Source organism: Euleptes europaea, chromosome 10 (assembly GCF_029931775.1).
Source record: "Euleptes europaea isolate rEulEur1 chromosome 10, rEulEur1.hap1, whole genome shotgun sequence".
Classification (NCBI taxonomy): domain Eukaryota; kingdom Metazoa; phylum Chordata; class Lepidosauria; order Squamata; family Sphaerodactylidae; genus Euleptes; species Euleptes europaea.
Genome location: NC_079321.1, coordinates 80657484 through 80672083, shown reverse-complemented (window position 1 = coordinate 80672083; position 14600 = coordinate 80657484). Strand labels below are relative to the sequence as shown.

At 45.3% G+C, this 14600-nt stretch overlaps 1 protein-coding gene across 1 annotated transcript in view; it reads left to right on the top strand.

Annotated features, from left to right (window-relative positions):
- Window positions 1-14600, top strand: part of SGK1 (serum/glucocorticoid regulated kinase 1) — a 140860-nt gene that overhangs the window by 83064 nt on the left and 43196 nt on the right. The window contains exon 3 of the mRNA XM_056856410.1: window positions 12665-12740. Coding sequence (XP_056712388.1) covers window positions 12665-12740 — 76 coding nt within the window. The remainder of the gene's footprint in view (window positions 1-12664; window positions 12741-14600) is intronic.

The window sequence follows — 14600 nt, the reverse complement described above, 5'->3', positions numbered from 1 at the left end:
GATTCTGTTTCACTTCTTGGTCTGAGGAGTCCTATATATTATAGTGACTCCTATTGATGCAGCCCAGAATTGCATTGGCCTTCTTAGCTGCCATAACAGTGTGATATGGCGGCTAAGAAGGCAAATGCAATTCTGGAGTATTGTGTCTAGATCAAGGGAAGTAATACTAACACTGTATTCTGCATTGGTCAGACCATGTTCATGAGGGAACTAGCTTGTTCTCTGTTGCTTCAGAGACTAGGACACAGAGTAATGGATTTAAACTAAGAGAAAAGCAATTCCACCTATTGGGGAGAAAGCCAGGGTATGAATGAATGAAATGAATGAATGTCTGCAGAGGGCTAGTATGTGTTCGTGTTCTCCATTAGTAAATTTCATTCCCAGTTGGAAGCAGTAAAGGGACCAGTTGTTGAAGACTCCTGTGTGAAGAGCAGGAGTGAAAAGTGAATTGAAGCAGGATAGGTAAGCTCACCCTAACCCACCATGCTTCAGATAACACAACACTCAAGTTCCCTATATGCTCTGGTAGACCAGCAGATACGTCACTGATTGCCAAACTGATTTTCCCAGCTATTACATACCTATTGGCTTAATGTTCTTAGGAGGAATAAAAAGACTTTGCATTTTCTTCTTTGACTAAATCAAAAAAGCTGGGAAAGAGAGATGCCCAGCAACATGCAATGATAAAGCTGGGTTATAGTTTAGTGCCAAGGATTAAATCTAAATACAGTGTCTGCTTTTACAGATTGGTAATGGATTGATATAGGGCTATTATGGATAATATTTATTTAGATGAGTCAGAAGTGTGGGGCATAAAAGAGTTTTCAGATGTGGGAGGGCAAGGAACAGCCAGCATATGTGCAGGCTAAAATTGTGTGTAATTCTGAAGAACAACATAAAATTGTGTCGCAAGCAGCTGGTGTTCTTCCCCTTCCCATCAGTAAACCCCACGACAGGGTGAATGCCACAACAAAGAGTGTATTGCATGATTCATATTTGAGCATGATAGGTCAGTCACTGGCTATGTAAATAAGCCATGACTGCACCCAAGCATTTGTAAACTAAATTGGAATCTTTTAAGTGGTGTATATGCAAGCAAATACCCCTGGGGTAGTCTGGGTTACTGCTACCTCTTCCCAAACAGAAAGGAAAGAAGGCAGCACTAATAGGGGACAGAGAGGTCAATGTCAGCCTGTGAAAGTTAAGGGCTTTTTGCACTGAGCTCTGACTCTATAGAACAGCAGAAGTATCATTGCTCTCTCCAAGATGGATGAGAATTCGACTGGTGTGATTTTGTTATTTTTTCAGAAGTAAAGAAGAAGAGTTGGTTTTTATATGCCGACTTTCTCTACCACTTAGGGAGACTCAAACCGGCTTACAATCACCTTCCCTTCCCCTCCTCTAAACAGACGCCCTGTGAGGTGAGTGAGGCTGAGAGAGTGTAACTTGCCCAAGGTCACCCAGCTGGCTTCGTGTAGGAGTGGGGAAACAAACCCAGTTCACCAGATTAGCCTCCGCCACTCATGTGGAGGAGTGGGGAATCAAACCCGGTTCTCCAGATCAGAGTCCACCGCTCCAAACCACCGCTCTTAACCACTACACCATGCTGGCTCTTAGGGATTTATACATGTCCAAGTGTATCTATTCTGGATTAAACCATTTCTCTCGATTTGTCATACAAGCATGTACTATTTCATACTCATGAATTAAAATTACAACTACATTCAGAAATTTGCATTAGAAGACTAGGGGAAAATTTGTTGTTCTCAAATTTCTATCCCATCCTTTCTCCAAGGAGCTCAGTGTCAAAATATGACGTTGAGGGAAACAATGTAAGGCACTTTGGGTCCCCATTTTGGAGACAAGTGGGATATAAATGAATGAATGAATGAATTCCCTCTTCCATCTCATTCTCACAACAGCTGTACGTGTTAGGTCAGGCTGAGAGAGTCAGTGACTATCCCAGCAAGTGCCATAGCTCAGCTGAAATTTGAGAGCGGATCCACCTGGGCAGGGTCCATCTCTCTAGCAAGCACACCACAGTGGTATATGTATACATTGTATTGCTGTGTTGTTGTGAGAATTGTTATGTACCCTGGACCAGTTTCCTGATCATTTACTTCCTTTGTAATTTACTAATTTAACAATGGTTTAAGCTCTGGGTTTAACACAAGGCTTGCTTCCTTATGAATATATTGCTTAAAGCAGGGGTTCCCAACCCTTTTGAGTCTGTGGGCACCTTAAGAATTCTGACACACGATGGTGGACACAGTTACTAAAAGGCTGCCACAGGAGACAGAAACACACCCAGAGGAAGCCCAAGTATGTGGGAGAAGTGGGGTAATTTAAAAATACACTGTGAAAGAGGAGTGAGAGAGAATAAAACTAACACTGTGGCAGCAGTAGTTGCTGAAACATTATTTCACCTGGTTGGTAATATAACATATTCTGTAAATCCCATTAAGACTGCAATCCTAAAGACATGCAATCCCATTAAGATCGCAGTTTTAAGGACATGCAATCCTAAAGACATGCAATCCTAACATGGGATTGACTTCCAAGAAGCTCTGTTGATGTCTGCTTCTTAAGAGTATTGAGTAATTTACAGTTCAGTCCTATGCAGAGTTACTCCAATCTAAGCCTATTGATTTCAATGGGCTTGGATGGGAGTATTCGGCATAGGACTGCACTGTTAGTTTACATGGTTCAAACGTAGAAATGGAATGCTGCTCTTCCTTAGTGCCTCCTTTTAAAGTCTAGTATGCTGGATCTAGATGATTGTATTCTACCTATTTCCTCATATATTTCTGGTAATCAAATCATCAATGAAATATGTTGTGAGGTGCATTAATGTTTTGTCAGGCTCACTGAAACTAGTGAAAATACCCAGTTTATTTTTCAGTTTCAGAACTTGTATTCTTTCCTGTGAAGCAAACAACAACACTGAATTTCTTATCTACTTGGTGATTTTATGTATAAGTAAACCTATTGACCACAATTCAGTGTGTGTGTGTGTGTGTGTGTGTGTGTGTGTGTGTGTGTGTGTGAGTGAAGTGCTGTCAAGTTGCAGCTGACGTATGGCAACCCCATAGGGTTTTTAAGGCAAGAGACTAACAGAGGTGGTTTGCCAGTGCCTTCCTCTGCACAGCAACCCTGGTATTCCTTGGTGGTCTCCCATCCAAATACTAACCAGGGCTGACCCTTCTTAGCTTCTGAGATCTGATGAGATCAGACTAGCCAAACAAGTCAGCGCCACAATTCAATATTTGCATTTAAATCCTGTGGAAATCGGTGGGGTTTAAGCACTTGTGAAACTATGCAGGATCGCAGCCGTTGTGTTTCACTGTCATTGAACCTGGAAGTTGGGGAACCCTCTGCATAATTATATTGCTTCATCTTTCCTCGTTCTGCTTAACAAATGAAGTAATTTTCTTCTTATCTTACAACTCCTACAGCTGGGGTTGTGTAGTGATTAACTGTATGAACTGAATGTCCCTGGTTTGGTTTCCAGATCAGCCACGACCTCAGTGGACTGACTGACCACTATATCTCAGCCACCACCATTACCATTACCCATAATAATACTTGTCTTTCTTGCAGGATTTTTAGACACAGAGAAGGTCTGAGCGTTAGAAGAAGGCAGATACAAGGGTTAAATATACAATATATTTTGCTCAGTGTAGACAAAAATCTCAATGGAGGAGAATTTTTGTTTGTTTCATGGGCTGCACTACATAAGAGAGTGCTATCCTGAGCAAGGCTGTCAAAGATAGGACATTTTGGAGGACTTTCATTCATAGGGTCGCCATGAGTCGGAAGCAACTTGACGGCATTTAACACACACACATCCTGGGCTGCATAGGACATTTTTGTATCAGTTAAATAAGATCATGATTTTTTACTGTCATAAAAGTTTAAAAATGAATAGTAATTTATATGTAGATACAGGCCACTTCCGTTTGGGGGTAGGTAAAATGGCCTGCAGCAAGACGGGGGAAGCTGGTAGAGGCCCCACCCCTGAGCCACTTGCTGCTGCATTCACCTTTTTGTCACCTTGGTGCCTACCTTCACAGTGGCCCCTGGGCCCCCCCTCATAGGGCTGCCAAGTCTCCTGCTATACTTTTGAGTGAATTCTACAGCATCACAGCATTGTGATGATGTCACTTCTGGGTTCGCTGCCCCCATGTCTTCACCCTCCCATTCTCCCACTGGATGCCAGCTGCTGGCTGGCAACCCTACCCATTGCCCAGCAACCCTGCCTTTCTTCCTTCAACGCTGAGCCTCACTGCTCAAACGGCTGCAGCTCAACTATAAACTAGAAAAAAATGGCCATGAAAAGCTCACCTTCACCCAGCCCCTTCTGCAAGGTGGCTCTGCCTGTGGGTAGAGCTTCCGGTAGGACTCTCTACCCTAAGCCAACCTGCCTTTTTTCTTTCAGTTACGTCAAAGGAGGTTATTCCTTTTGCTCCAGCTTCAAAGGGAAAGCCATGGAAGCCGCATATGTCACCCTTAGACTAACTATGTGGAAGCTCCCCCCAACTATGTGGAAGCTCCCCCCAAAAGCAAGCACATCCAGCTGTCCTCCTGGGGTCAAGGCGTTAACTTGGGTAGGTGCTTCAGTGTACTTATGATCAGAAGGAGGCAACTGGCATTATTATACACTTGGAAAATGCCACAACTACAGATGGCATCCAGCGGATTATCAATACAGACCTGGCAGTCTGAATGTACAGAATAGGGTTGCCAACTGCCAGGTAGTAGCAGGAGATCGCCTGCTAATTCAACTGATCTCCAGCCGATAGAGATCAGATCACCTGGAGAAAAATGGCCACTTTGGCAATTGAACTCTATGGCATTGAAGTCCCTCCCCTCCCCAAACCCCGCCCTCCTCAGGCTCCACCCCCAAAATCTCCTGCTGGTGGCAAAGAAGGACCTGGCAACCCTAGTACAGAACCAAATCAGATATCACAAAACAACAGAATATTCTTTCAGGAGTCTGTACTGATCACCATTCTTCAGTTATTTTTCTCCCACTTCCCTAACACTGAAACCCAATGAAATTGATAACCAGTTGATGTGGAAAAGATAAAAGGAACTACTTCAGGGCCAAACTGCATGCTACTTTTCTAACAGCTCCCATCCATGCACCCAACTTGTTTTCTCTGCAGCCACACTGCAGCTGTAGGGAACTTATGTTCCCAGGCACCACAAGGCCCAATTTGCATCAGAACTGCAATGCTGGGCAAGGAAGCCTGCAGGTTCCCCCCCCCACACACACACACACACTATTTTCCTGAGCCGAAACAGCCCCAGTGGGCAACTTTTGCCATGTCGAAGGGCTGGCACCTTCAGTTTTCAGTGTACATTCTGCCCTGGAAAGTTGCAACTCCAACCCAACTGATTAAAAAGTATATTATGTAGTTTGAACATAACTTATGGAACTCATTACCCCAAGGTGATTGATAGCTTGAGGAGCTTTAAAAAGGGACTAGACAAATTAATGGATGAAAGATGATGGCTATGGAATTTCCATGGTCAGAGATAGGGTGTGTACAATGTCTCAGTACTTGGGTGAAAACAACAGGGGAAGAGTGGCCTCCGTGCCCTGCGAGTTGGTTTTTCAAGGGGAAATATCTGGTTGGCCACTGTGGGAAACAGGATTCTGGACTGGACAGCCCTTTTGTCTAATCCAGCAAAGTTCTTATACTTTTGTAGATCTAGTATTTATAAAACTTAATACGTATCACACACACAAACACAAATGTGTACATTGTCTGGCACATTTTCAGAGGGTTTCTACAAGGAATGGTGGAGGCTCCACTCCCACCCCACTCCCCTAAACTCTCAAGGCTAACTCATGGGCGTTCGCCTCAAACTGGCAGGAGTTTATTGACCCAGCCTCTAAGGCTGGAGTTCAGGCAGTCACCTAGGTTACTAGGTAAAAGAGAGGAAGTTATTTATTGCCACTGCGATTAACAGAAGGGAAACTTGGTTATGCAGCTGAGGTTCAGAAACAGCATTTTAGTTAATCGGGTTCATCTGACTGTGGCCAGCATAGCAGCAGTGCAATGGCCAGAAGAGAAAGGATGTGCTCATCGTGCCATCTAACTATGCTCATGAGGCTACACAACGTGCCAAAGTCATTCAGGGTTTCAGGAAATATCTGGTTAGTCAGGGACAATTGTATCCCAAATAGTAAAGCGCGCACACAGGACTGTGTTTTCTCCTGTTCAGTTATGGATCCCTCTATATCACAGATATGCTTGACATAAGGGCAAGATTCGAGTCCAGTAGCACCTGAAAGACCAAGAAGGTTTCCAAGGTATAAGCTTTCAAGAGTCAAAAGCTTTATCGCTTGCTCTGAGCTTTATCACTAGTAATAACTTTCAGAAACTCTCCCAGAGCTTTTATTAGCACTTATGCAACAACAGTGTGAAAGACCTCACGTACTTTACTATATTTCAGTACATTTGCCTCAAGGCCACGGCCTAGTTGCTTATGAGACTGTCCTTTTCACATTGTAATAGCTAACTGAGGCAGGGAGAGGGAGAAAAAGAGAGAAATCTCAGTGGAAAATCCCAGTAAAGTAAATTACAAGTTTAACTTTAATATACCTAAGGGAGGGATAAGTTTTTAAGTAGCTAAACTGTGTGTGTAAAAACTGTCCGATCCTGATATTTGGCAATATTCTGAAAAGTTAACTTACCTTTCTGACTGTAAGAACTATTTTACTAGTCTGTAAGTTTTTATTTATTTATTTAAAATGTTTTATGCCATCTTTCCACCCAAATAGGGTGCTTAAGGCATCAAACATGAAAACGTTGAACATTAAAACAGCATTTAAAGTTATGTATACAATAATTCAATAAAAACATATAAACATAAAACACCAAGTTGTTGTTGATGTGGGCAATATCAATAGTTTGCTTAAATTATTTTTGTCAGGAAAACACAAGAATTTATCTGTACAAGAATTGACATTGTTGAATGCAATATGTCATTTTAACTGATTCAAGTGTTCCATAAGTATTAATCCTTAAATCAAGGACAAATCCCTATGGAGACTTTTGGGTTATTTTCCAATTTAGGGTCTTGTGTTTGCATTCATACTTGATCAAATCAAGTTATTATGTACAGAGGGTTTTTTTTAAATTACATTTAAAATTCCAACTTGAAACATATATACTTGAAAGCCTAGTTACCTGGCACTTGAAGTTTTGAAGCTTAGCTGACTATTAACGTCAGATCCCCCCCTCCCCCGAAATTGCCACACATAAGCTGCAGATACAGTAAAGAAAGATACTTGTGATGTGAAAAATAGACTTTGAAGGAGTAGAGGAGCAAACTTCATTGGCATTTCCTTCTTACCTGTACCTCTCATCTACCAATGATATCTTCTATAGCAGTGGTGGCGAACCTATGGCACTGGTGCCAAAGGTGGCACTCAGAGCCTTCTCTGTGGGCACGCGAGCCGTAGCCCCAGCACAGAGTTTGCCTGAGTTCGTTCCCCTGGCTGAGGAGGCTGGGGACCAGCGGTGCCTTCCCGGCTCCTCCAGGAAGCGCCGGGCTCCTTCCCAGCGCCTTCTCCGCAGTCGCCGGCTGCGCGCTCCGGAAGTGAAGACAACGACGAGCCTTCTGCCGAGGACTGGAAGAGGTGGAGCCAGGATGGGGCTGGACCGGGAGTGGGACGCCTGGGCAGCCGTCTGCGGCAGGCTGGTTGGTGACTGCAGGGCAGGGGGTTGGTGGTGAGGGCCGAACGGGGGCCCGCCTGGCGTTTGTGCTGGAGCCAAGCCCTTCGCTTAGCTCGGGTTTCCACTTTGCTCGTCCATGCAACCGAAGGTGCCTCTGAGTGCGTGCAGAGGGCTGTCCCCACCATCAGCCCCCCCCCCCGCATAACAGTCTTTTTTAATTCGTATGAAGATAACAGTTGGAAAAAGAACCAAACTGAAGGGGTGGGGGCTATGCTCCAGCTGCTTTCCTTCCCCCGCTCAGCTGCCCATGCAGGGTTGCCAACCTCCAGGTAGTAGTAGGAGATCTGCTATTTCAGTTCACCTGGAGAAAATGGCCACTTTGGCAATTGGACTCTATGGCATTGAAGTCCCTCCCCAAACCCCACCATCCTCAGGCTCCACCCCAAAAACCTCCCACAGGTGGCAAAGAGGGACCTGGCAACCCCTAGCCCCATGTGGACTTCTAGCTGTGTTGGCACTTCGAGATAAATAAGTGGATTTTGGGTTGCAGTTTGGGCACTCGGTCTCTAAAAGGTTCGCCATCACTGTTCTATAGTAAGTAGCTGGCACTGCCCCTTATTGAGTGTGTGGGCTGAAGCAATGGAAGCCTGACAAGCAGGAATACTATTTCCCATTCCAACTTTGGACATAAAGTTAATGCACAAAGAGCTGGAAATACTTTGTGCTTCTTTTTCTTCTGCATTTCCATCTTGTTGAAAATAGAACTTTCACATCTCTCTGGCAGGGTTGCTAGTAGGGTTGCCAGGTCCCTCTTTGCTACCGGCAGGAGTTTTTTGGGGTGGAGCCTGAGGAGGGCGGGGTTTGTGGAGGGGAGGGACTTCAGTGCCATAGAGTCCAATTGCCAAAGCGGCCTTTTACTCCAGGTAAATTGATCTCTATCGGCTGGAGATCAGTTGTAATAGCAGGAGATCTCCAGCTAATACCTGGAGGTTGGCAACCCTAGTTGCCAGGTCCCCCCCAGCAATCTGCGGAGGGATGAAAGGTAGGGTTGCCAGATCCAGGTTGGGAAACTCCTGGAGATTTGGGGATGGAGCCTGGGGAGGGCAGGGAGCTCAGTGAGGTACAATGCCATAGAGTCCACCCCCCAAGGGGACAATGCCATAGAGTCCCCACTCAAGGGGAACTGATCTCTGTAGTCTGGAGATGAGCTGTAATTCCAGGGGATCCCCAGGTCCCCCCAGAGGCTGGCATACCTGCTGCCCTGTCTAGGAGATGTCCTAATTCAGGAACAATGCATGCATTTCACAAATGTGGTAGATGTGGAAATTCTGTATCAGGAGACTGAGATATAAAGAAACAGGAAGGGTGAGGCTACATCAGAACATAAGAAAAGCCATGCTGGATCAGACCAAAGTCCATCAAGTCCAGCAGTCTGTTCACACAGTGGCCAACCAGGTGCCTCTAGGAAGCCCACAAGCAAGACGACTGCAGCGGCATTGTCCTGCCTGTGTTCCACAGCACCTAATAGAATAGGCATGCTCCTCTGATCCTGGAGAGAATAGGTATGCGTCATGACTAGTATCCATTTTTACTAGAAGCCATGGATAGCCCTCTCCTCCATGAACATGTCCACTCCCCTCTTAAAGCCTTCCAAGTTGGTAGCCATCATCACATCCTGTGATGCACACAGAAAGTCTGTGTTTTCTGCAGCAAATATTTTAAACTGATAACTGAACAGAGAAGGCCTTTTGAAGTACAGAACTTCAGTTTGCCAGGTCGGCAAATACCAGTAATTTAGGATGAGAGAGAAGCTCTGATTCAGAGGACGGAACGTGCCATCAAAATAATTAGCTATGTTGTTACAATTCCAATTAGGGTTACCAACCTCCAGGTGGCTGGACATCTGCTATTACAACTGGTCTCCAGCCAATAGAGATCAGTTCACTTGGAGAAAATGGCCACTTTGGCAATTGGACTCCATGGCATTGAAGTCCCTCCCCTCCCCAAACCCCGCCCTCCTCAGGCTCCGCCCCCTAAATCTCCAGGTATTTCCCAACCCAGAGCTGGCAACCCTAGTTCCAATCTATATAGATCAGTGATCTCTAATATGGTACCTGGAGGGGCCGGGGGGGTGGCGGTTGGTGTTCTTGTTTCTAAAAACTCTTCTCCAGATCATAGAGCCAAGCCTGCTTTCATCATATTGGAGCAGAAGGTGTTGAGGAAGCATCAGTTCACGAGGCATCACCTCTCTGGTTTGCAGGGAGTGCTGTTCAGAAATAGGTGCCCCCTGGAATTGCCCCCTCCCCCATTGCAGCCAGTTTCTCATTGGTCCTACCTCACTACTTTCCCCCACAATTCAAGGCAAGCGAGGACAAGCGAGGACGAGAGGTGGTTTGGCCATTGCCTTCCTCTACAGAGTCGTCTCCAATGGTCTCCTATTGAAGAACTGACCCTGCTTAGCTTCTGAGATCAGACAAGACTGGGCCAGGCCAAGCCACCCTCCCCTCCTCTGATATAGATCGTATCTTGTTAATGTACATTTTAGATCACAAGAAATAAGAAACACATCACATTGTTCCATTGTCCTGTTTCACTCCGATGTTCAGTAGCTACTTGAGATTTTAATTGTAATGAGATTTTAAATTGTAATGTATGTTTAAATTGCTGAATATATTGTCAGCCACCCTGAGCCCAACTGTAGCTGAGGCAGGGCTACCGTTTATTAGAAAGCTTATAAATAGCTAAGTAAGTAAGCAGGTGCACCATAGCTGTAATCACTATTTATCAACTTGGGAGTGATCTCAGAAAAAGCTAGTTTCTGTGAATGGAGTTTCATGCATATAATACACATATTTACCGAAACTATTTTTCCTGCCCTTCCTCTAAGGATCTCAGAGTAGCATACATGATTCTCTCTTCCCCATTTTATTTTCACTGTAATCCTGTAAGGTAGGTTAGGCCAAGGGAAAAGCTGGCCCTAGCTCACCCGCTATGTTCCCTGTGAAGCAGGTATTTTAACCCAGGCTTCCCAATCCTAGACCAACACTCTAACCACTACACAGAGCTGACTCAATAGATATCTCTCCATCTAGGGAGAAATTTCTTAAATCACATTTTCATCCAATTTTACACTAATGTACAAAGCGAGGTACTCTTGGCCCCCTCACTTTGGATCTTTAGGAGGTAGTTGAAGATGGTTTTATCCAGGAGCACATTTGGCTAAGTTTACTAGCAGTCCTGAGTTGTGATTGTAAATTTTGGTTTTTATGTTTTTAATATATTTTATTTTATTTGTTTTATCTGTGTTGTAAGCTGCCTTCAGCTCTCTAAGGAAGAAACGTGGCTAATAAATTTTGTAAAAGTTTTTTTAAATAAATATTCTAAAAGGTACCCAAATTGTATCATACTGTTTCTGGTATGGGTAGGTTTCCACATAAAATGAAATGTACGTCATAATTCTCTGTAACATCTGAGGTGTTTTAGGATTGTATTCAGAGTTCAAGTCGTGCATTTCACAAAGCCAAGGCCTCCCTCTGCCTTCAGCCTGGCCGGCTTCTCACAGCGCTGAAATTCACACCAGAATGTACCATCCCATAGGGATCTGGAATGCTATTTCGGTATTTCCTTTGCACTGCACAGCTGCTGGGGGACACGCACCCACGTCGCTCCGGAGAGGCAGAAATACCAGCATGGGGCACTACTTGCCCTTACTGTGTTTTCCTAGCTTTGGTATTCACATCACAGGGAAGACTCCAAAATGGTACACGTGATCCAGTACACACTGAGGGGTTCCCACAGTCAAGGCAGAGCTTTTTGCTATGGTGGGGGACGTTCCTCTCCCTGTCAAATCCCACTGAAGTTGCCAGCTCTGAGAAGGTATGTGCCTGGAGATAGGTAGAGCCTATGGAGGGAGGGTTTTGGGGAGGGAACCTCAGTGCAATATAATGCCATACAGTCTTACCCACAAAGCAGACATTTTCTCCAGGGGAACTGATCTCTATCATCTGGAGATCAGTAGTCATTCCAGAAGATATCCAGTCCCCACCTGGAGGTTGGCAACCCTAAGTACCACCAAAATAACCAAGGTAAGTAGACGTGCAGAGTAGCCGCAGACTCCGGAATTCCATTGCCCTGGCCTCTGAGGGGGGAGCACAGGAGCTCCCAAGAAGTTCACTCCCCCAGTTCACAAGTTACAGTGAACGTACAGACAATCTATTTGCAGATTGATTGTTCTTTGTATTTGCCTGGAGTAATTCTCGTGTTATAGTCAATGCACGTCCATCTGAACATGTAATACAAACCCCACATTTATGTAGGTACTGAACCCTGGTTTCATTTGTAACATGAATGCATGTTGCCTCTTCCTTACATTACAGATGTGCACACATACATGCAGGATGTAAGGAAGTTTACTGTAATATGTGAACAGGGCTAGTGACAGCAGCAAAGTAATGGATTCAGCTCCCCCACTCACATGCGTACACACACAGACCACCCACTGAGGTTTTTTCCTTAGGCAAAAAGATACCAGCCTAGGCAAGTGTAGCAAGTCTCCCTAGAATTGCCAAGATGAGATCTGCCCCAACATTGTAAAGCAGAGGTTCCCAAACTGTGCTCCACGGAGCACTCAGTGCTCTGCGAAACGTCTCCTAGTGCTTCATGAAGAGATTGGAAAGAAAAATACTACTGTCGTTTGGTTGAGTATATAGGTGCTAGGTGAAACTTGGTGCTCCATGAAAAGTGCTCCATGACTCAAAATGTTTGGGAACCTTTGCTGTAAAGGCAGCTTGTAATCTTTAAATAGAAATAACTCAGGTCTTGTTTCCTTATGCATGGAGGCTTACACTATACTGAATGTCTCATTCATTCCTCCAGTGATTTTAAAGGCTTCCTTGGAGTGGCAAGGTGTTCTTTTTATGTTTCAAACAATAATAAAATATTGTGAGTTATGTTTTGTTCCCTATATTTTATAGATGAAAGAACTCTACAGTAAAGAAGATTTGTTGGCTCAACCTGATCAGAGAACATTCTGGACAAATGAGGACTCAGGTAAGGACAAACTATAACCTTTGCATAAACTATGTGTTTTTAAAGAGTTTTTTTTTTCAGGATGGGGAACTGAGGTTTCAAAGAAGGCTTTCATATTTCTGTGGTACCCTGCTTAATGAATAGGGTTGCTAATTGGCCAGAAAATAATAATGATACATAGCACAGACTTTTAGTACTCTGTTTGTTTCTCATGTTTTCATTGTGTAACCTTTAAAACGGCTAAGTAAGGTATATGGATAACACCAATAGTGCCTGGCAGTGCCCTTGAACACCCAAATTTACAGCATGTACCACCAATCATGGCCAGCCTCATCCACCATGTTGTGCCCCATTTTTTAATTGTTTGCTACTGGTAGCAGGGCTTGCCCTACCCCCAGAGAATGGTAGACTTCCAAAATCAAACTGGAAAGTGTGCTCATTCCCACGCTTCACATCCACACCTTGCCGTAAGCCTCAGTGCCCGGGGTCTCCAGGGGCAGACTTGCCATTAAGGCCATAGGGAGAAGTCCCGGAGAGCCGCTGGCATAGCTCCCCCCACTGGGGCCACTTCAGCCTGGGGCCCATCCCCTACACCAGGGCCACCCCAGCGCAAAGAGAGTGGCCGGTGTGAGTCCCTGCTGTAGGGTTCCCAACCTCCAGGTACTAGCTGGAGATCTCCTGCTATTACAACTGATCTCCAGCCGATAGAGATCACTTCACCTGGAGAAAATGGCCACTTTGGCAATTGGACTCTATGGCCTTGAAGTCCCTCCCCTCCCCAAGCCCCGCCCTCCTCAAGCTTCACCCCAAAACCTGCTGCCAGTGGCGAAGAGGGACCTGGCAACCCTACCCTGCTGCCCTGAGCCAGAGGTGAAGAAACCTCTGAAGAAACACCTTGCCTGGCCTCCCCACAGCAAGAGACACACCTGCCTTGCCTGGTGAGGGAGGGGCCTGGCTAGGGTTGCCAGGTCCCCCCTGGCTATTTGCGGGTGATGGGGGGCCAGGGTAGGGTTGCCAGATCCAGATTGAGAGGCTCCTGGAGATTTGGGGGTGGAGCCTAGGGAGGACAGGCACCTCAGTCGGGTCAGCACCACACAATCCACCCTCCAAAGCATCCATTCTTCTCCATATGAAGAAACCAGCAGGTACACATTTTGAGTGGCATCTGCTAATTGTGTGCGTGCGTGTGTGTGTGTGAAGTGCCGTCAAGTTGCTTCCGACCCATGGCGACCCTATGAGTCAACGTCCTCCAAAATGTCCTATCTTCGACAGCCTTGCTCAGGTCTTGCAAATTGAGGGCTGTGGCTTCCTTTAATTACCACCCTCCAATTCAAGGTAAAGGTAGCCCCCTGCGCAAGCACCAGGGCATTGCTGACCCATGGGGTGATGTCATAGGCAGACTATGTTTATGGGGTAGTTTGCCATTGTCCTCCCCAGTCATCTACACTTTACCCCCAGCAAGCTGGGTGCTAATTAGTAATTAGCTGGGTGCTAATTACTGCAGATTAAATTTGCTATTAAAGACCCAGTCCTCAGAACATGTGTTTGGAAGTATCTCCACAGAGTTTGCTTCCAAGGAAATGTGGACATGATTATAGCCTTAAACTGACAATTGCCCCCAACACATCTGTCACAGTTCAATGGTGCCTCATAGAAATTTAACAAAGCTGCTAATGCTGGAAGTGGTTTGGCAGTGAATGAGCCGCCCCCCCCCCCACCCCCCCACCCCCGCTTGCAATATTCAACAAAATGTAAAACTGTGAAGAGGAAAGTGATGTCTGAAGGGAATCTCTCTGGGACTGAGAAGGCACAAGTTGTGGCTAACGGTAACTTAAGCAAACGGAAACCAGGAGTTGTTTAATGGCCTGTTCAGCTTATCAT